Source organism: Lampris incognitus, chromosome 3, assembly GCF_029633865.1.
Source record: "Lampris incognitus isolate fLamInc1 chromosome 3, fLamInc1.hap2, whole genome shotgun sequence".
NCBI lineage: Eukaryota > Metazoa > Chordata > Actinopteri > Lampriformes > Lampridae > Lampris > Lampris incognitus.
Genome location: NC_079213.1, coordinates 83,796,803 through 83,820,317, shown reverse-complemented (window position 1 = coordinate 83,820,317; position 23,515 = coordinate 83,796,803). Strand labels below are relative to the sequence as shown.

At 42.4% G+C, this 23,515-nt stretch overlaps 1 protein-coding gene across 1 annotated transcript; it reads left to right on the top strand.

The window, feature by feature from the left end:
• The first annotated feature begins 724 nt into the window (after positions 1 to 724).
• LOC130109864 (interleukin-12 receptor subunit beta-1-like) lies at positions 725 to 19,455 on the top strand. The gene is made up of 8 exons (XM_056276835.1): positions 725 to 911; positions 1,516 to 1,639; positions 2,460 to 2,632; positions 4,407 to 4,549; positions 4,782 to 4,815; positions 5,969 to 6,091; positions 19,207 to 19,286; positions 19,429 to 19,455. Exons 1-8 carry the CDS (start codon positions 803 to 805, stop codon positions 19,453 to 19,455), a joined length of 813 nt encoding a protein of 270 aa, XP_056132810.1. The 5' UTR covers positions 725 to 802.
• The last annotated feature ends 4,060 nt before the right edge of the window (positions 19,456 to 23,515 follow it).

Genomic DNA, 23,515 nt, shown 5'->3' with positions numbered 1-23,515 from the left:
TCAGCATCCATCACATGTGGGAATTGGAAAGAGAATGAGGATGTAAGCTATAAGGTGAGGGGGAGGAAAGGGGAAGTCATTTTTCTTTGTGATTCTGAGAAACTTGAGCTAATATAAAAGCTTTAGGAATTGCTAGAACTGGACCAGGAATTATTTTTTGTAATTATGACAGGATTATGTTTCTTAACGGTGGGTGTTTGAGGATCTCACACTCTGTTATTGTGTACTTTATGTAGCCATGGAGTGAAAGTGGACTGAAGGGAGATTTTTTGCAAATATTTATTTGTAGTCTATTGGTGAGGTTGGCCAAGTACAAGCAGCTCTTTCTTGTTTTGAAAAAAAAATGTTGAAAGGATCAAGTTATTTGAACAAGAAGTGCATATGTCCCCTAAACTGAAACCAAGCTCATATTTATGAGGGGCTGCACAAACCTCATCATAAAGTAGATACAAATTTAAAGAACACGTCATATAAATAAACATGTCAGTATGTCATACTCATTATATTGAGGCCCATAAAATGTTTTGTCCTTCAGTTGTTTGCACACTAGCATCACTGAAATGAACAAGTGAAAACTGACATGGTGACATCACAGATATCACTTTCAGATGCTCTGTCGCCTACATTCTCCTTGCCCCTCCTCACATGTTTAAACTGCAGCTCGTCTGATGAGACCTACAGGCAAGAAACGTCAGGGACATTTCTCAGTAAGCACGCTCATTTACAAGAAAGGGTCTTGACACCACCTGCACAGCTCAACCATATACAGAGACACTGGCGGTACAGAGACAGCGAGGACCACATGTTCACCCATCTAGATGCTCCACGGCACCTCATGGATCACACAAACGATCACGGTGCACTACAGCTATTTATTTTCTTGTTAAATGTGCTTGCTGTCTCCAACACAGGTAAAAAAAAAAAAAACAGATAGGACAGTCTTGTACCTTGCTGTTCTTTTCTATCTGACCGAGTGCCTTAGAGCCAATCCTTTGCTTCTTTTGAACCACATCTGTCCAAGAAACTAACTCTGAATGTGAATTAGACTTGTTGAGGGGAGATAGGCATCTAAAGTGAAAGTGTAACATCAACCAGAGTTTTGGTTAGCTTATCAGCTCAATGTGGTTTCCATCAGCTGGTGCTGCCTGCATTGTAATGCAGTTTTACTCTGTAAACAGAATAATACTTTTACTATTAAAATGGTGCCAACTATTTGAGATTGAGACTTTTTCAGTGCTCACGTAAAAAAGGTTAAATGGTTGGACGACTGTTTATGCTGTTCAGACTGAAGGGCCTCTAAACTTAAGCAAAAATAACATTGTTCTTTGAAGAACGTTATTGTGAATTTCAAGTTTGCAGTTATGTTTTGTTTCATTTTGAGTATAGTTATCTGTTTCTTTAACTTGATCCCTGTTGCTAGAGGAACTTTCAACCCAAGTGTGAAAACCTGGTTAAAACCTGGTTAAAAGTTATAACAAAGATATCAAATTATTCTGAGAAATCTTTTCCCTCAAGGATCAACATGTGAGGGACCTACAAGTCCTCAGTGCTACAGAAGAAAGCTTGATAAAGATGTTTACACTTGTGAATGGAGTGGGCCCGTGTCTGCCGACAGAATAACTTACGATCTTTACTTCAAGTGAGTCAGAATGATCCATTACTGAAAAGTTGTATTTCAAAATGAGCTAATACAATACTATGTAATTTCGGTAAAAAACGATGGGTGACATTTTGTAGTGGTCAAAATAGTAAACCTTTTACAGATTGGATGTGTTTTACAGATATTTAGTGAAGAACAGTTTTGGAAAAGGCCTCTGCTCCCCTTTCATTTCCTTAAAACCTCCACGAGATAACTCGGTTGAAAGGAATGGAGATAGTGACACTTGAGTGCGTACCCTGGTTTGTTATCCTTAAAGGAAAACACTTAACTTTTGCTCAGTTACATTTGATCTTGCCAATGTTCGATGGCACGATGGCCTCGCTCTCACTTCTGCAGACCACATCCTGTACTTACTTAAATCATGTTGTGTTTATTTTATGAGGTAGCTTTTTCTCATCTCAAAACCTCCCTAGCACACATATAATGAGCACAGGGCTAAGACATCTCCTAATGTTCTCTTTGAACGATGTTATGTTTAAAGCAGGGACAGGCAACTTAGTTTAATTGTTATTTGTTAAAAAAAATCACTCTTACAGCTATGAGTAATTCTAATGGTCTGAGAGAAAATCAAGTCTTTGTGTTTAACCCTGCATCTGTATTAAGGACCTCAAAATGTCACCTGAGCGCTGCTAATTGGTTGAATCCCTACCGCTCCTGGTAGCCCTCAACCAATCAGGGGAGTTCTCTGTGATGGGGCAGCCCTGCTGCCTGTCAGTCATTCGCGTGAACAGTCATTCTGTTGGTTTTCTCGTTGTCCTTAATGGGTAAGATGTTTCTCCCATTTTCAATGCATCCACAGCACAACGTATGCACCCTACAGTTCCAGAGAGTTTAAGGGGATCAGCCAAATCTGGCACTACACATCGAGCGAGGCACTGATGGTGGATCGTCCCGTCTATGTCTGGGTGGTAGCTAACATGGGAAACACCAGCTGCTCCTCTCACAACATGTCTGTTGTGCTCAACCAGAGAGGTATTTCTCCTTAAACTGAAAAGATCACAAAAGATTTGTATCACCGCTGCAAGAGTCCACTGTAACATAAATTCTATTTTTTGGCTAAAAGGGCAGGAAAGTTGTTTTCATCTATCTGTCACGTTGATATTGGATTCTAAATCATCATTCAATACTTATCCAGTAAAATATATGTTTTGAGATGTAAAAGAATACCCCAAATATTGACTGTTCATCTCTTAAGGGTCCCACAAAATGGTATTTAGAGCACCATGAATTTACGCAATTTGACATTATTCAAAATGAAACAAAAGGTTGGGCTGGGATTTAGTGAGGGCTAGTGCTAGATTGGATCAGCGTGAGGGACGCTCTGCTGTGAACTCTGCCTCATTGTTTAAGGTTAGGGTGGGGTTAGGGTTAGCCAAGGAGACATACGAGCGCTTTTGTCACACGGAAGGGTTGGAGCAGATCGTCTGTCTTGCTGACCCAATCTAGCACCAACTTTTAGTGAGGGGAGAGATCTGTTTCCCCCAAACTCAGGTTAGGGGGAAACGGATCTCAGAGGTTAAACAGAATTCGATACAACAAGGGGGATCACTGGATTCAAATCCCTGTGTTAACTCCGACTTGGTCAGGCTTGCCGTGGGAAGCTGGATGTGGGTATGTGTCCTGGTCACTGCATTAGTGCCTCCTCTGGCCAGTTTTTTTTGGGGGGGGGCTTGGGGGAATAGCGTGATCCTCCCACGTGCTACATCCCCCTGGTGAAACTCCTCACTGTAAGGAGAAAAGAAGCGGCTGGCAAGTCCACATGTATCAGAGGAGACATGTGGTAGTCTTCAGCCCTCCCCAGATCGGCAGAGGGGGTGGAGCAGCAACCGGGATGGCTCGGAAGAGGGGGGTAGTTGGCCAAATTTAATTGGAAGAAAAAGGGGGGAAAACATTAAAAAAAAAAAGAATTCGATACACCAGGGCAGCGTTTCTCAAACCTCTCCTGGCGGACCACTTGTCCTGCATGTTTTAGATCTCTCCCTGCTCCAACACAGCTGATTTAAATGATCAGGTTTGTTATTAGGCAGCTTCGAGAGCTCATAACGAGTTGATCATTTGAATCAGCTGTGTTGGAGCAGGGAGAGATCTAAAACATGCAGGACAAGTGGTCCAACAGGAGAAGTTTGAGAAACGTTGCACCAGGGACTTGAGAAGGTTCCACACTGATATTCAGTTGGCATTTCTTTTCTACTGGATCAGTAAGTAATGCAACCTGCCTACTTAATACTATCGGATGTTTTACTCTGCCTTTATCATAGCACTGAGATCAGGGTTTGTTGTCTTGCTTTGGACCGTAGCCAGACTGCTAATAAATGGAAAGCAATCCGGTTGTCTTTGCGACAGCGCTGTAAACAATAAAATCACTTGGATACACACTAGGAGGGAAAGTTGAAATGTTGTCTGGAGCCGCTTTAAGTCGGGGTAAAAGTGGTAACACAAACATTTTATGTGGGACCATTAAAGTGGCCGGTAAAAAAGACAGACCCAAGTATCTGACATCTATGCATTTACAACAGGCTCCTATGGGTTATACAATAACCAATGATCAGAAATTATTCTTTTATTCAACAATTATACTGAATTGCAATGAATTTGAACTCTGAACTGAGCTGTGTAAGGGATAAATGATTTGGTCTGTATATTTCACAGGAGTGGTTATAAAAATGTGAAATGATTATATGAATTACACAACTTGTTTAAAAAAACACAACTATGAACATAAAACGGTTTTGCTGTTTCTGAGCAGTTAAATACGAAGCACCTCAAAAATTATCGATGATGTGGTCCTCAAACAACCTCACTTTAAGCTGGAGTGCTGCGGAGACAACACCGGCTGCAGTCGAGATCCAGATTCAGAGAGAGGCTGGCACCACAGAATCATGGGAAAATGTCAGGCAACTCTCTTATCCAACATCTCTTTATCAGCACTACTAGTCATGCACACACACACAAACATACTGTACACTCATCACTTACCCTAGTACTATATATTCTCACCCTTACAGCTACTGTCCTTTTCTTGTGTAACCTGTTCTTTGTTATGATAATATTCATATTAACTTTAAACGTTTTTTTTGCTGCCTTGATTGTCTGACAATGTTTTCTCCCACCGTTAATATAGAGAGCAACCAAGACCAATGTAAGAAATTCAATGTGTAAGTGCCCTTCTTCTATTTTTTGTTTTGAAAAAAATCACAAATAATCATCATTTGAAAGAGAAAATAGAGAGACAAGGTCATCCAGTATTTTGTGGGTGTTTTCATCCTTTTCTTCATCTTGATCTATTTGTAAGAGCCCCATTATGGGTCTAGATTATTGTCTAGATTATTGTTACTCATTGTATGTTGGCATAGCTCAGTCGTCGCTTTGTCGCCTGCAGCTTGTACAAAATGCAGCTGCTCGCCTGCTGACAGGAAAGAAGCGACGTGATCACATAACGCCTGTACTAGCCCCCCTTCATTGGCTTCCTGTCTGTTTTAGGATCCAGTTTAAGATTTTATTACTTGTTTTCAAGTCTTTAAATGGGCTGGCACCATCTTATTTATCTGAGCTAATACATTATCATACACCAGTCAGAGCACTCAGGTCAGCAAACCAGATGCTCTTACATGTTCCGAGATCCAGGCTTCAGAATAGGGGTGACAGAGCCTTTGCAGTTGCTGCCCCTGATCTCTGGAACAACTTACCAATACACATAAGATCTGCTCAGACCCTAGAGACTTTTATATCTTGGTTAAAGACCTACCTCTTCTCGCTGGCATTCAATTCAAGTTGAGCTAGACACCGTGATTTTATTGTGGAAATATACTTTTACTCTTGTTTTATTGTTTACATTTTAATTCCTTTATTTTACTATGTCTTTTTTACATGTATTTTTATATTCATGTGTTACTTATTTCATATTGTGTTTTAAGCTTGTGCAGCACTTTGGTTCAACTGTGGTTGTTTTAAATGTGCTATATAAATAAACTTGACTTGACTTGACTGTTATCACCCTGTGACAGGTGGGGGAGATGGAGACGTGAGTCTCAGTAATTCCTTAAAGAGATAGCTTCACTTGTTTTGTCTCACCAGATACGCAAATTATTGCAAAACAAGGGAAGAAAAAAAACGACCCCATCTTCCCAACACGGTCTCCTGTTGTTGTCCCCCTTCATTTTAACCATGCAACATATCTAGATGCGAACTAACGGATGTGTTATGATGGAAAATGGCACACAAGGTATCTCTTTAAGGAATCATCCATTCCCAGTGAGCCCTTTAAAAATGTCCGGTTGTGTGTTTTTTTGTTTTTTTCACGGCAAACAGACTGGGTCAAAGTCATGAATCTCCAGAGATTTTCAGCCTACTGGGTGCGAGTGAGACAGAAGTCCACCGTTGCCTCTAACCCCCTATGGAGTGACTGGTCCTCAATTCATTCTGTTCCTGCAGGTAAGAGTCAGGTTTTATTGTACATGGAGCCAGTGTTATAAAAATTTCTGACTCCCCTGCAGAATCTTGACTCCCCTAAGTGTGAATGGGTGATGGTTAGGGGTCAGGGCGGGGAGAGGGGAGGTTTAGGGTAAGGGGTTTGGGGTCGGGAGGGGGGAGTTAGGGTTAAGGATTAGCCTAACCTAAACTAGCTTCACGCCAAGGGGAGTCAGATTCTGCGGGGGAGTAAGAAAATTCTATTAACACCGGCAGTTGGCCTGGATTGTCCATATATGGCATCAGGCAAGTGCTCGGGGGCACCAGCCAATTTGCCGTGCTGGGGGTGCACCCAGATGTAATCCCCCCCTCATACCACAATGTGGGTTGCAATGTCATTCGTCCAGTCGCCATGTAACAGACAAGCAGACAGACAGGTAGACAAGAGGTTCCTTCCATTTTAGTTAGATAATAATAGTAGTACTTTGTTGCTGATAGAAAATGTTAAAATACCTTTTTAATCATCTGTTTAATTTAATGATCACTCTTCAAATGGATGCTTGTGACAGTCGTTATTGGACTTGCCTTATTTGGTATATGGATGTGTGGTGATATTTATTTTTTAGACATACTCTGGTGGTTTGGCATGTAGACCTCATAGAGGCCATTTATGATGGAAATACTGATATTTAGCATGACGTGTTGCATTGGGATGTGAGTTGCATTCAGATTTGAGCATCAGTGTAAGGGCTAGTATGGCAATCATGTCTATCTATGGTGTAAGGTTTTTTTTTGGTTGGGTCTTACATTTTTCTGTAGTACATGTTGAGGCTGTACTTCTATAAATTCATGTGAATCTATGGACTTTATACAAATTAAATTTGTATTAAATAAAGTAATTAAATAACTTAAATAAATTAAAGTACATTTCACTCTTTTATGCATAAATTGGAAGGAAGGGGGCACTTCAAGTGTTAATCTGTTAATCCTGTGTTAATCTGAGCATGACTGGCGCAGTGGTGTACTACTACTAGTCATTCCTCTACACCATCAGCGGCCTAAGTTTTACTCTCAGTGGAACAATCCAGCATGGAAAAAGAGGACAGAGCTTTTGTTGCAATTAAATTGTTTATGTCGATGCAATTTTTCCCACCAGTGTAACGACCCTCACTTGTGCAGGTGTTTGTGATAGAGATTCAGACCAGGGGTTCCTAACAGTGGCTTTTATTGCCTGCATTCACAAATGAAACGACAATCCATGAGATTTCTGCTGCAACGTGACTGCATACAAGTCTCCAGCGGAAATGGTCTAGCTCTCACGTGCATGAGCTAGCAAACAATGTTTCTCCTGGCTAACCTCATGCGTTGCATAGCATACTAAACTCACATGGAAATCAAAATGCACAACTCATTAATCTTCGTGCAAACAAAAGTACAAAACAAACCAAACAAAAGGACAGACAGCACTGGCATAGCGCACTGAGTGATCGTATAGTTTTAACATAGAAATTCTTGACTCTTGCAATATTCATAACCAAGTTCTTACACATTTACATTATACATAAACCACGTACCTGCATTCACAAATGAAACAACAATCCATGAGATTTCTGCTGCAACGTGACTGCATACAAGTCTAAAATAGCATAAAAACCAAAATAAGAACAATGCTCTCCATAACACACAGCGCAGCGTGGTTGCCACCAAAATTATACTTTAAATCGGTTAAAACACTTGCAAATCACTTTCTATCGTTACTTTTCGAGAGCATCAGTTAGTACAACTTGTATACATTTATATCCAACCCATAGTTTGCAAAGAAAACATGTTCATTTATTAAAATATCAAATTATTCACGGAGCGCTCCCAAAGCCTGCTTACCTCCAGCGGAGATGGTCTAGCTCTAAGGTACGGGTAGCGCAAATGCCCAAAATGTGTCAAAGTGAAAGTAAATAGACAAACAGTCGCGCAGCCTCATATTTAACCTTAGTGAATGCGGTACAACATGTGGGGTTTACACAAACCATCAAAAAGCATTGGATTATAATAACATGTTAAAATACAAATTTTGGGGGAATTCACTTTATCTGAGTGAGGTCATTTTCAACTCTGTTACACCAGCATGTTTTCAATGTTTGGGTGGATGTACAATCTGGCTGTACTGTGTCATCAGATGATCACGTTTGATCTCAGTGATAACATCTGTGTCCATTTGCATTAATCAATGAAACACATTTAAACATATCATTTAATGTCATTCAGAATAAGGGTGTTGCCGACTGACAACAAACTTTGGTTTGCTGACAATCTTAACCAGTCTTGAGACTGTGAACAAACCTAGAATATGTGCTGATATACATAAAGTTGATATACTTTCCAGAAGGGATTGTTTGATTGATAGATTTATTGATCAACTTCATTGATGCCCTAAAGGGGAAATTCATCAGCCACCACACATAAGGACATTTTCAACAGCAACATAAGAAAAACAGACTCTAAAACAGCATCATCATGAAAAAATTTCAAATTACAACGGTTCATTAAAAAACTTGACAGCAGCAGGAACACAGGCTTTTCTCTTATTATTACTGATTTTCATAAACATTTATGAGAGAACTGAAGGTAAAAATACTTACAGGCAAACATTTTATGGCCAGACAATGAGACAAAAGAGAGGACAATACCGTGTCTGTTGTACATATTGTGACTTCCGCACGGGCTACGGCAACTGTACAGGCACAATTCAAAAGGCGAATGCAAAATTGCAATCAACTCCAAACCGCCACAACACTCCTGCAGCCAGACAACACACTCCCCGCCTGTTATGATAAATTATAACACTATGTCCCTTTCATGAGTAACACAACTTCAGAGATAGGTCTAGAGTACACCTTCTGTGTGCCCTGCTTGACCACTTTCACATCCACCTTGCAAACTTTTTTGTCTTGACTGGGAATGGTGTTCACTACCACTCCTATAGGCTATTTATTCCTCTTGAATTGTGCATCCTTGAGAAGCACAACATCTCCTTCATTCAGGTTTGGTTTATCCATGTGCCACTTCCGCCTCAGTTGGAGTGACGTTAGATATTCCTGATGCCAGCGTGTCCAGAAAGAGTCAGCCAGAGTCTGAACCTGCTTCCATTGCTTGTCATAGAGGTCCTTGAGGTCGTACTCTCCTGGGGGTGGTGACTCTGTCTCAATTTTCTGCGTCAGAAGCATAGCAGGTGTGAGGATAGCCGGCATGTCTGGGTCAGATGACACAGGAACAGAGGTCTGCCATTCATAATAGCCATAACTTCCGACATAAGTGTGACCAGAACCTCGTCAGACAGACGAGGCATTTGTCTTTAGCAGTAGTGCATCCAAATATTCTATGAGCAACACCTATCATCCGCTCCCACACTCCACCCATGTGTGAGGAGTGGGGAGGGTTGAACTTCCACGTGCTGCCTTGGTCTTGGAGGTAAGCTGTCAGTTCAGGGTCCTTAGAGTTTATCTTAAGTTCCTTGCATGCTCCGACAAAGTTTTTCCCCTGGTCAGAACGGAAGAGGCAGACAGGCCCACGCACAGCTGTGAACCTCCTTAGTGCATTCACAAAGCTTGAAGATGACAGAGATTCAAGTACTTCAATATGCACCGCACTTGTAACCAAGCAAGTGAAAATGACAGTCCAGTGCTTATTCTCTACAGTGCTCCTCGGGTACATTGTGAGCTGATGCTCCATGGACCAAACACATGAACACTTACATTTGTGAACGGAGGACCTGGAATGACTCGTTCAGCAGGTAAGTTTGACATTATTTGCTCTACTGCTCTTCCTCTCAGCCTGTTACAGATCACATATTTATCTATAATGCTTGACACCAGCCTCTTGCCCCTAGTTAGCCACAGACCGGCAGAGCGAACAGCACCTTCTATAAGACGCCTTTCCTGATGTGCGACCTGTTCATGGTAATGTCTCACTAACAAGGTAGCTATGTGATGTTTTTTTGGGGACAATGATAGGATGTTTCTCTTCCCAGGATACATTGACTGAAGGCATTCGCCCCCCAACTCTTAGCTGGCCCTCTGCATCAACAATGGGTCTCAGTTTTCTTAGACCACTAGCTTTTGAGACGACACCACTTCTTGAAAGACACTTCATCTCTTCAGCAAATCCATCATGCTGTGCATTTCTGATAACTGCTTTTGCTTGTGTCACCTCATCTGTCTTACTGTTTGAGTTTTTTGTGCAGGACCTGACCTTGTGGATTAATTTTGGCTGTAGCTCGACAGAGTTTTCCAACTGGAGAAGCGTTCAAACCAGCATGAGCCGAGCTCACTTTCAAAGGCTTTGGTAGTGAAAGCTGTGACCTGTGGGCGTATGTCTGCATCTGTATTAGGGTCTATGAGGGCAAAGGTCTCTGGCTGTAAGCATGTGTCTCTGGACAAGAAGGCTGGGCCTTTATCCCAGTTGGTAACCCAGTTGGTAACCAGTTGGTGTTTCAACCAGGCTGCTGGCACGGAGCCATTCATGTCTTGTTTCTTTTCCAGCATGCGGCGTAGGGATGTGAGATTGCTGACTGCATGTTGTTTGTTGTTAGGCAGTTGTGGCCTGTTTGGCCTGAATGGCAGAGGTGCTACCCAGCAGTTACCTTCATCCATGAAAACTTCTTTGTCCATGAGCTTGAGAAACAGCTCATCCTCAATGGACATGCCAAGTTTATCGTCATGCATGGTTGTTTGAAACACATTTCTTTCAAGACTGTCTGTAACACCATTGTAGTTAATAGCATGTGAGACTCTTGGAGAGGTGTGGGATGAGACAGGGCTCAAGAATTTCTCTCTCACAATTATGCTGCTCGTGCATGGTACAAAGATGGAGTGGTGCCCATTCGTCAGCACGTTGGTCCTGAAACATTAACACTGTCTGTTTTGTGCATCCTTCCAAGACACACATCCCTACTATGACCCACCCAAGGTCAAGTCGCTGGGCAAATGGTGCATTGTTAGGCCCATTACATCGCTCCCGAACCTTGTGCACCTGGGTTAAGTCTCATCCAAAATGGATTAGTATAACACCCAGACCAGACTGATCTTGGAGCATGATTTTGAAGTGTTTGTGGTCCCACAGATTTCCATGCATTTGAATGTCACAGATGAAACGGCCTTCAATAGCTGCTCCCCACCTTGATCCGTAGTGCTTATTTGGACATCAGTTTTCCATGGAGCAGGTCCTGGATGTAGTGCTGAGGGGTGTTTTTTGCTGTTGCACTCCTTACACTGTAAAGCTTGTCACAGTCCTTAGCGATGTGGGTAGACGGCGCACAGCACTTGAAACAGATATTTTTGTCTTTCAGATATGCCTTTCTTTGATCCAGTGTTTGGCCTCTGAAGCTGTGGCACTTTCTCAATGGATGAGGCTTGTTATGTAGTGGGCACTGCTTATCAGGCTCACCATCCTTCCTGACTGCTATAGCGTTGCCACTGTCTTCACCATTTGTTGAGATTTCTGTCTTACGGCTACTGATGTTTTCACATGATGGCTGGATGAGACACTTCTTTCCGTTTCGGCAGCATACAAGGTTCCCGTTGTTATGCTGGCAAAGCTTGGGTCATTGCGTGCTTTTTTGCCTGTTCATAAACTAACTTCACAAAGGCCGAGTATAGAGGATATGGCACTTTGTGTTGTTCCTTATAGCATGATCCTGTGATCCATTTTTCTTGCAGGTTATACGGTAGTTTCTGGACTATCGGAGTAACCCCACGAGAAGTACTGAGGTATGAGAGACCAGGTAGGTATCCACTTACCATGGCTGCCTCCAGTTCAATAAGGATTTCTCCTAGTTCCCTTAGCTCGTGGTTATCCCTGGCTGTGATTTTGGGGAAGTCATCAACTTGTTTGACAGTATGTTTTCAATCACTTCAGGCGAGCCATAAATGTCTTCCGGTCTGCCACACCATTCTGAGACCTGTACTCACATTGTGAATGTTCACTGCTCTGATTCTCTTAGCTTGCTCAGACGATGATGGTCCAAGCCATTTGCACAGCAAGTCAAGCTCTTCTCTAGCAGAGAGTTTCAAATCATCAGTGGAGCTGAGGAAGGATGTTTTCCAGGCCCAGTCATTCTCAGGATGATCGTCAAACTTTAGTAGGCCTGAACTCACCATCTCTCGTCACATTAGCTCAGCAAAAAATAAAGACAGAAAAAAATGGCCACCAGATCAGTGTGGTTTCAATAGCCGCAATCAAAATAGCAAACATTACGCAGCCAAAATAACTTTGTTTTTACATGCCAATGGGTATAGTCTAACAATTATATTTAAGTAATTTCAACACTTGTTACACTGTACTTGACATATACATAGTTATGCATGAGCAGCAGAGCACTATAAAAAGTAAGCATCAATATAAAACATGATAAAACACCAAAATGTTTAAAACTATATTAAGTATAACAGCAAAAATCTTGTCATTGCAATTCAGCCAATTAGGGCTACCTGATCACAGCCATATTCAATCACAAGTTTATTAAATATAGTTAAATTATCTTTAAAATAATTTCTATGTTCAGCTTAATTACTCTTACCTGTATATTTCTTGCAGAAAGTCAGGTGTTTCTGTTAGCTGCACAGCAGGAAACATTTTTAGCAGCTTTTGCAAGAAAGGCATGATGTGATGATTTCCTCTTGCTTCAAAACACGATAGTACCCTTAAGGTGTCACTGTCCGGAGGCTTCTTGGTTTGCAGAGAACAGGCACAATTTGCATATGCCTTGAAGACCTTGACCATGAAGTCAGTCACTAGTGGGTGCTTCCTTCCAAGCTGCATGATGATAGACTTAGCCGCACACCCAAGAAATGGCTCTTCGCCTCTGAGCTTGTAAGGTTTAGAGTCTTCAGCTTTGGCCCAGACAGGTTTCTTTGTTTGTTGTCAATTAGGACACTTGGCTTTATGTAGCAGGAGAGAAACTCTCTGAAAAGTGTTTCCTGTGAATTGTGGAGCTTGTGTACCTGGGGATCCTTGGTCTGAAACAGTAAGACATACTGCTTGAGCATGGGCATCACTGCTGTGTAGTAGTGCAGTTCAAGCAGGGTCCTCTTCGCTTGAAACAGAACCTGTAAAACAAGTGATTAACACATGAATAGGCATATGTTTAGCATAATATTCATCAACCACTTTTTCATTATGTCATGTATGACTACACAATAGTTTTAGAACAAGATATTGAAACTAAATCTACATATGTGCAGCAGAGCAATAGGTGAAACACTATCTAGACTGGCTAGACCTGGTACCTGCCATTTTCAGTAATTTCTTGTATTTTTCAGCAATAGCCTTTGTATATTTGAGTTATTATTCATGACCTATCTGCCCAGTGCAAAATTTGTTTCCAAAACCTTAAAGGCAAACATAAATCTCATTTATTTATATTTGTAAAAGTTCGATGTCCATAAATAAATGGTCCATAAGATGTGTGTATTATTACACTAGTGTTAGTAGGCTTATACTATAACAGTGACGTATAATGACCAAAAAACGACTAAATAAATAATTAATTGCAATTATTTGTGTATATTACACTAGTATTAGTAGGCTTATACTATAACAGTGACATATAATGACCAAAAAAGGACTAAATTAAATTATTAATTGCAATAATTTGTATGACAGTTAATCATGTGAAATGTAAAATGTTGTGATTATGACAGCCCATACACACCACAATTATGTTCATTTCAAATTGAGCTAAACCTGATGTTATTTCCAGAATGTGATAGGTATTTTTATCTTTGCATAACTTACCTTGGTACAGATACGAGTCTTCCTCCTCTTTCCTTCCTCTGTGAAGTTCTTGGACTTCCTCTCAAGCTCCTGCCAGAGCTCTTGAATTTGATTCTTGCCAGGCTGGGGAACTTACTTCTTTTGAAGAATGGCATCTGTAGATGGTCTTGTCTTCAGTCTTCAAGAATGAAAAATAAAACAGGACAAAAGCATCCCACATTCGGATTGTGTCAACACTGACATCATATGCCGACAGCCATTTGTGGGGTACATAGCGCACTAGAGAATTTGATCCCAATGATGCCACATATTTCCCTTCCAGTACTCCTTCATGCTGACAGACCACTTATGGTCAGTGTGAATATTTGACAATAGTCCTTCAACCCAACACTCAAAGGGAGCACACAGCACCTTGCTGGCATTTTGGATGTGATGGCATGCATCACCGTTGATGTCAAGGAGTTGAAGGGCTCGGAGATCACGAATTATTTTTTCCAGGCCAGTTTTGGAACCCCTCACAACAACGCAGGAGTCCATCAGAATGGATATGAGGTTCTTCCAGGGCAGTTCCATTCTCTTGAGGAGGTCATCCAGGGCACTGAAAAGAGACAGCGAATTGACTGTTGTTAGCTCAATGGCAACCAGGTGTTTGACAACCATTGTCGTCAGACCCTCTGACCAATAGCTCACTAGAACACCAAGGACCCTTGCATGGGTTTTGCTGGTTGCTTCATCAGTGTTCAAAGAAAATAGTGTTTCGCTGATCTCTTCCAGGATCCCACCAAGCACCGTCTTTTTCAACCCATAGGTCAGTTTGTATGATGCTGACGTTCTGTCCATTGACAGATCTCCAAGAGCTTTGGGGTCTTTTGCGAGCTGCTTTGCCAAATCAATCGGAGCTGGAGAGACCGGTAGTGGCAGTGTGTGCTCTGCTATGAAAGGAAGTAAAAGTGTCTGGGGAGATGACAAAAAATAGGTTTAGAATAACGCCACCATTTTGATAAAGTTAGGGGAGAACAGGATGAATAGAGCCAGTGGCTCTATTTATTCTGTTGTCCCCATACACTGTCATAAAAAATCCAGTCCTGCATACTGCAATATGCAGCATATAGCTTAATTAATACTTCGAGGCAATTTGCATAAAATGGTATGGTTAAAACACAGCTTTATCAGGACAAACTTAATGTTACATCTTATGTTGGATCAAAAATTGATCCACATAGTTATAATTAAAGACAACTTCAATTATGATGGCTATAAATAAATAAAACAGCCTTTTCCAGTAATGCATCTAAAATGTCACAGTTATACAGCTAAAACATTGGGTGACCCAAGCAATACTTGTTCACGTACAAGTCAAATGCAGAAGTCTAGTATTTTTTAGATACTTTCTTGTATAGCCTACTCGGTGTTTAAAACCATAATTAAAATGTCCATTCATACATTATGAAGGAAATTGGCTTCCAAAGAGTGACACCTGCAGATTCACCACTGGCCTCTGCATTTACAGAAACGCCCATATAGCCTATTATATGCTTCATTAATAGAAGGTTAATGGAAAACAAATGGAGAATTAACAATTGGAAATATACATACTTGATCTTGGGCAATACGATCACAAAGTGGCACAGGTCTTGGTGTGTTCTGGGGTGGTGGAACAGTGGCAATAACATGGTCAGCTGGGGGAATCACAAGCTGCATGTTGTCTTGTCTTGCTTTATGAACTTTAGATATTTTGGATGCGTAACATATTTGGCAAGTGCCCTTTTGCCATTGCTGCTACATGAAATCTGGTCATTGCACAGTGTGCACAAGACCTTCCCTGGGAGTGCTATATTAACAAAGCAATCAAATTGAATGTTGTCTGCGCTTTCCCCCGGCCAAATCCATCTCGATTTATTTTTGAGATCCTTGTCCAGCTCTTTAGCAGCAGGGTCGTTGGCTGGTAGTATTTTCGCCATCTGTGGAAGACGAATTGAAGCAACGTCAGCTAATTAGGTCAGACTAACCGGTAACTGTTCCTGACATTGATACACACTATGTCGCAAAACAGGAGCATTACAGAACAAATCCGACATTTTTTGGTGATTAGCTCCAGCTAATCACCAAATTAGATAATGATAACGTATATTAGAAAAAGCAAGCAAGCAAGCTTGAACTTAGCTAACGTAGCTAAATCAACTTCAGAAAAACATTGGGAAAGCTATAGGCTACAGGCTTAATACATTATAACGCCACGTCTATATTTGGCCAATATGTTCCGTTTTTGGGACCGGAGGTAGCATTAAGTTAGCACCCCGGTTTATCGTTAGCTAGCATTCTAATAACATTAGCTAGCTAGCTAGGTAATGTTAACGTTAGTTATAAAACTAGTTATATTAGTACCATCGTCATTACTTTTTAAACGGTGATTTCATAATTAATACAACAATGTTAACGTTAGCTAGTAATGGATCAAATGAAAGTTTCTTACCTGAGGTCAACATTACCACAGCCGATGTCAAAACTCTGTTGAGTGTTGCAAGCTGCTCGACGATGAGTTGAACTGAACTTGAAAGGGTTCGCTCGCGGCTTGACGTTCTAAATCTAAACCAATTAGCAACTATGAAGGGATCCAAAGAGGGCGGGCTTACTTGGTGATGACATGATAAAGAAATTACTTAAACTACTACCAGAGTATTGAAAAAAAGCTGCCATCGATACACCTGCCCACCAGACATCCCCCCCCCCAATTTTTTTTTTATTACGGATCTCCACAATTCAGGTGGGTCATTAATTTGGGTCTGAAAATACGGATTTCCGTCTTAAGACGGAAGAATCACATCCTGAATGCACTGTTGTATTAAACCAGACAGACTATCATAAGAAGGTTATGATGTTACTTAGTGACATGAATACTCATTAGCCCCTGAAACGAGATCTAGCCAGAAAAAGGTGATAGATTGTCTGAAGCTGTTAGAACAGGACAATGCTATTGACGGAATTTTGTACTACAGAAGAGAAGCTATACCTAGTCTATATGGGTTACCTAAAATACATAAACAGGATGTGCCATTATGGGCTATTGTTAGTATGACTAACTTGGTGACTTACAACATCTCTAAGTTTCTGGCATCTGTTCTTAACCTGTTGGTAGGCAGTAATGAACATCACATTCAGAACACTATGGATTTTGGAGCTATAATATAGGCCATGTAACACGACCTATGTTATCGGTTTATAACCCCCTTGAAAGATGGCTATGATTGGTTGAGCGTGAATACTGTCGTCACACAGCCTAACCCTAACCCTAGCGTGTATCGATAGCTAACGTTAGCTATTGATACACGTGAGATTTTTAAACCAGCCACGGCCGCTACAATGAGCAATCACCCTCCATCTCTTTTGTATGACGACTGTACAACGAGCAATCACCCGCCGTTTAGCTCAGTCAGACGAATATAAGTTAGATCTTTCAAGGGGGTTGTAAACCTATAACACGGCCTATGTTATACCTGGGATTTTGTGGATAAGGTGAGGGACATCATTATGGAGCGGGATGAAGCAGTGGTCTCTTATGATGTTGCATTCCTTTTCATGTGCGTTTCTGTTGATGAAGCAGTGCAGGTAGTCTTTATGAAATTACAAAATGACCCTGCCCTTAGCAATAGGACCACCTTTAACACTTACCAAGTGTGTCGACTCCTGAAGCCATGTCTTCAGTCCACATAATTCACATGCAGGGGGTCAGTACTGTAGGCAGAGGTACAAGTGTGCTATGAGTTCCCCAGTTTCACCTATAGTGGCCAACCTGTATATGGAGGAAGTGGAAAAGAGGGCTCTGATGTCCTATCCAGGGACTCCACCTAGCCATTGGTTCAGATGTGTGGACAAAACCTGGGTTAAAATGAAATTGCAGGACGTGCCACATTTCACCGACAACATTAACTCGGTGGACAACCACATCAAGATCACCAGGGAAGATGTGAAAAATGATAGGTTAGCCTTCTTAGACTGAAATTGGTGATGGGGGGCATTTGATTGTTGATGTTTACTGCAAACCAACACATACTGATCAGTCCTTAAGTTTTGACTCTCATCAGCCACTGGAGCGCAAACTAGGAGTCATCAGGACACTGTACCACTGAGCTGACAACGTCCCCACCAACACAGCGGCCAAGGAAGAGGAGAAACCCCATATTGAACAGGCCCTGGTTAAGTGTGGTTATCCTAACTGGGTGTTTGTCAAAGCCAGAAAGATGCCCAAACAGTGCACCAGCCAATCGAAGAGAGGAGAAGGACAACAGCTGCCTAAGCGTAAATCAGTGGTGACTCCATATGTGACGGGAGTGCCAGAAAAGCTGAGATGCATATTTTCCAAACACCACGTCTCAGTTGCTTTCAAACCCCAAAACATGCTGTGCCAGAAGTTGGTCTACTCTAAGCATTGGGTCACCTGGCACAAACGGCAATATAGTGTACGCTGTTAAATGCCGGGAGGATTCCAGTGACTTGTACATTGGGGAAAATAAACAGACACTGGCCAAGAGGATGGAACAACACAAGAGGGCTAACACGTCAGGCCAGGACTCTGTAGTCTACACCCATCTACAAGCCAGTTGCCACTCTTTCAGGGATGAGGATGTGCACGTTCGTGATAGGGAGGAACGATGGTTTGAACAGGGAGTCAAAGAGGCCATCTATGTTAAGAGGGAACGACCATCCCTGAACCAAGTGGGGCCTGACAGTACATCTGTCACCATTTTACAATGCTGTAATTGCAAACATTCCTCAATCCTCTGTGAATAGTACACATGGCCATCGAAACTCTAGTTAACGGTCACACCTATTTGCATATGAAACTGATGGTTGATTTTGGTCATTATGTCACTTTATTGTTTACAAGGGTGGGGATCCCTGCAGTGGGTGTAGAATGAAGAGGTCACTTAGATGAGAGGTGAAACATTTCTCCTAATAAACGTTGTGTCCAGATAAACTGATTCAACTTTCTGTGATCAGCTGAAATGTACATATTCTAAGGACACGTTTTAATTGATTATTCAAACACATCCTAAATTGAGTCTTCACGGAGACCATCCAGTAATTGGGGGTCCTAGGTTCAATTTCCTGTTATAACCAAGTGTGCCACAAACTAAGGCATCTTCAAGCAAATCAGAGAATACAACAGTAATCCAGCGTTTAATCCAGGACATCCGGTCTGAGTCACAGGCTATAGAGAAATAGAAATCACAAAAAAAGATGAGGTAATATTGCTTACTGCTAACTGACTGAGCTGTCATTTTCAAAGTTTGAAACCTTTGACAGCCAACATGAAAGTACATTTTAAACTGCACTTTAAAGCAGTGCTGTATAAACGAATTTTTGTATTGCAGAAATTGTAAATCCCCCTGAGGTTAACTTCTCCATCGAGGATTTTGACAATGGCACTCGGTTCCTGAAGCTAACTTGGAAGGTAAGCACTAAGGGACAAAACTGCATTTGTAAAAATGCTTTTCCACTTTAACTCATTTCCTTTTAACTTTGTAGGAAACCTTTCTCTTCAATACACCTCTCTGATAAATAACATATAGCCTATTGTGTAAATGTGTCTGCAGCTACGTAAAGGTGTTCTTAAAAATTAACACATGCGTGCAGCCTTCAAATTACTAAGAGATAGGGCGTCTGGGTAGCGTAGTGGTCTATTCCGTTGCCTACCAACATGGAGATCACTGGTTCGAATCCCCATGTTACCTCCGGCTTGGTTGGGCATCCCTACAGACACAAATGGCTGTGTCTGCAGGTGGAAAGCCAGATGTGGGTATGTGTCCTGGTTGCTCCACTAGTGCCTCCTCTGGTCGATCGGGGTGCCTGTTCAGGGGGGAGGGGGAACTGGGGGGGATAGCGTGATCCTCCCATGTACTACGTCCCCCTTATGAAACTCCTCACTGTCAGATGAAAAGAAGCAGCTGGTATCAGAGGAGACGTGGTAGTCTGCAGCCCTCCCCGGATTGGCAGAAGGGGTGGAGCAGCAACCAGGATGGCTCGGAAGACTGGGGTAATTGGCCGGATACAATTGGGGCGAAAGGTTGTGTGTGTGTGTGGAGGGGTGATTACTAAGAGATTTGTTCGCTGGATGTTTACCTGAAATGTCTATGAATGCAACAAGGCGCAAAGTGGCTTCTTGCCTCTTATTGCTTTTCAATGTACTGTTGGTAGCTCTTTTGAAATCACGATGGATATTATGATGGCCCCAAATGAGGCTTTTGACTGACAATCTCCACAGAGTATATTGAGATAAGCATTTTAGCGTTTGACATTCAGTTTTTTATCCTGGCATAACTGTCATCATAAGAGCACCTTCATGTTACATGTTCATGTTAATACTGCTCTCTGTCCTGATTGTGGTTCTATAAACATTACTTTTATCTTTACACATTGCATTTCTCTTCTTTATTACAATAATCTAATTTTTATAGTATGGAAATAAATTCTATATATTCCAATAACCTTTCTATTCTTGTATTTAATGTTATAAATACTTTCTCTGGTGCAGATATTATCATCCTCATTTTACACTCTGTATTGTAGAGTGAAGAGAGTGTGGTACTCCGTATTTGTTTTTATTGTGGTTTTTGCTCTCTCAATGGATTCAGCAGTGAATTTTTTTGTTGTTTTTTATTTTTTATCTTTTATTGATCGGTCGAGGCCCGGGTTACCAATGACCGCCACCAGTACTGTTAACCAGCAGGGTGCCGGTGGAAACTGTGCTACTGTTGGGTGAAGGAGAAGGAGAGGGGGTAGGCATGTGGAGGTGTGGAGGTGAGAGTCGGAACTTTGATTGTTGGCACTATGACTGGTAAAGGGAGAGAGCTGGCTGATATGATGGAAATAAGAAAGGTAGGCATACTGTGTGTGAAAGAAACCAGGTGGAAGGGGAGTAAGACCAGGAGCATTGGAGGTGGGTTCTACCATGGTGCGAATGGGAGGAGAAATGGGGTAGGGATAATTCTGAAGGAAGAGTATGTCAAGAGTGTGCTGGAGGTGAAGAGAGTGTCAGACAGAGTGATGAGTATGTGGCTGGAAATCGAAGTTGTATTGCTGAATGTTATCAGTGCATATGCCCCGCAAGTTGGGTGTGAGATGGAAGACAAGAATTCTAGAGTGAGTTGGATGACGTGGTGGAGAGGGTACCCAAGAAGGAGAGAGTGGTGATTGGAGCAGACTTCAATGGACATGTTGGTGAAGGGAACAGAGGTGATGAGGAGGTGATGGGTAGGTATGGTGTCAAGGAGAGAAATGTGGAAGGACAGATGGTGGTTGATTTTGCGAAAAGGATGGAAATGGCTGTGGTGAGTATATTTCAAGAAGAAGGCGGAACACAGGGTGATGTACAAGAGTGGAGAAAAGTGCACACAGGTGGACTATATCTTAGTATGTAGAAGGCGTGATCTAAAAGGGATTGGAGACTGCAAGGTGGTGACAGGGGAGAACATAGCTAGGCAGCATCGGATGGTGGTCCGTAGGATGACTTTGGAGACCAAGAAGAGGAAGCGAGTGAAGACACAGCCGAAGATCAAATGGTGGACGTTGAAGAAGGAAGACTGCTGTGTGGAGTTCAGGCAGGAGTTAAGACAGGCACGGGGTGGTAGTGAAGAGTTGCTGGATGGCTGGGCAACCACTGCAGAAATAGTGAGGGGGGCAGCTAGGAAGGTACTTGGTGTGTCATCAGGACAGAGGAAGGAAGACAAGGAGACTCGGTGGTATGAGGAAGTACAGTAAATTATACAGAGGAAGAGGTTGGCAAAGAAGAAGTGGGATAGTCAGAGAGATGAAGAAAATAGACAGGAGTACAAGGAGATGCAGCGTAAAGCGAAGAGAGAGGTGGCAAAAGAAAAGGCGTATGGTGAGTTGTATGACAGGTTAGACACTAAGGAAGGAGAAAAGGACTTGTACTGATTGGCTAGACAGAGGGACCGAGCTGCGAAGGATTGCAACATGTTAGGGTGATCAAGGATAGAAATGGAAATGTGCTGACAAGCAAGGACAATGTGTTGAGAAGGTGGAAGGAGTACTTTGAGGGGCTGATGAATGAAGAAAAAGAGAGAGAGAGAGAAGGTTGGATGATGTTGGGATAGTGAATCAGGAAGTGCAGTGGATTAGCAAGGAGGAAGTGAGGGCAGCTATGAAGAGTGGAAAGGCTGTTGGTCCTGATGACGTACCTGTGGAGGCATGGAGATGTTTAGAAGAGATGGCAGTGGGGTTTTTAACTAGATTGTTTAACACAATCTTGGAAAGTGAGAGGATGCCTGAGGAGTGGAGAAGAAGCATACTGGTACCGATTTTCAAGAACAAGGGCGATGTGCAGAACTGTCGCAGCTACAGAGGTATAAAGTTGATCAGCCACAGCATGAAGATATGGGAAAGAGTAATAGAACCTAGGTTAAGAGGAGAGGTGACAATAAGCGAGCAGGAGTATGGTTTCATGCCACGAAAAAGCACCACAGATGCGATGTTTGCTTTGAGAATGTTGATCAAGAAGTATAGAGAAGGCCAGAAGGAGTTACATTGTGTCTTTGTAGATTTAGAGAAAGCATACGACAGGGTGCCGAGAGAGGAGGTGTGGTATTGTATGAGGAAGTTGGGAGTTGCAGAGAAGTATGTAGGAGTGGTGCAGGATATGTATGAGGGGAGTGTGACAATGGTGAGGTGTGCGGTTGGAATAACAGATGGGGGGTCCGCGGTGGTGTAGCGGTCTAAGCATGTGCTTTGTGTCGATGCAGTTGCCCACTGGGGACCGGGGTTCGCGCCCCGGTCTCGTCAGATCCGACTATGGCCGGACTCGATGAAGCAGCAATAATTGGCAGCGCTGTCTTTGGGAGGTCGGCGGAGTCGGCTTGTGTTCGTCACATGAATGCGTCTCTGGGTGTGTCGGAAAAAGCAGTGGTTCGGCCTGGATTCACCTTGTCATGAAAGTGGCGAGGCGTCTCCTTCGAGACTGCCGGCCGGAGAGAGATGCAGTTAGCGAACGCACGCAGTACGAGGGTGGGTGTTTGAATTAAAATAGGGATCGATTGGCCACTAAATTGGGAGAAAAAGGGAAAAATCGGAAATAAAATTTAAAGGAACAACAGATGGGTTCAAGGTGGAGGTGGGATTACATCAAGGATCGGCTCTGACCCCTTTCTTGTTTGCAATAGTGATGGACAGGTTGACAACAAGATCAGGCAGGAGTCTCCATGAACAATGATGTTCACGGATGACATTGTGATCTGTAGTGAGAGTAGGGTGCAGGTTGAGCAGAGCCTGGAGAGGTGGAGGTATGCACTGGAGAGAAGAGGAAAGAAAGTCAGTAGGAGCAAGACGGAATACCTCTGAGTGAATGAGAGGGAGGACGTTGGAATGGTCAGGATGCAAGGAGTGGAGGTGACGAAGGCATATGAGTTTAAATACTTGGGGTCAACTGTCCAAAGTAACGGGGAGTGCAGAGGAGAGGTGAAGAAGAGAGTGCAGGCAGGGTGGAGTGGGTGGAGAAGAGTGTCAGGAGTGATTTGCGACAGAAGGGTACCAGCAAGAGTTAAAGGGAAAGTTTACAAGATGGTTGTGAGACCAGTTATGTTATATGGTTTGGAGACAGTGGCACTGATGAAAAGACAGAAGGCAGAGCTGGAGGTGGCAGAGTTGAAGATGCTAAGATTTTCACTG

Excerpts from the sequence above, each read along its gene's own strand:
- LOC130109864 (XM_056276835.1), top strand. The coding sequence starts at position 803 with ATGTTCACCCATCTAGATGCTCCACGGCACCTCATGGATCACACAAAC. Across the intron at positions 912-1,515 it reads GCTTGCTGTCTCCAACACAG|GATCAACATGTGAGGGACCT; the intron begins GTAAAAAAAAAA and ends TTTTCCCTCAAG. Across the intron at positions 4,550-4,781 it reads CCACAGAATCATGGGAAAAT|AGAGCAACCAAGACCAATGT; the intron begins GTCAGGCAACTC and ends CCGTTAATATAG.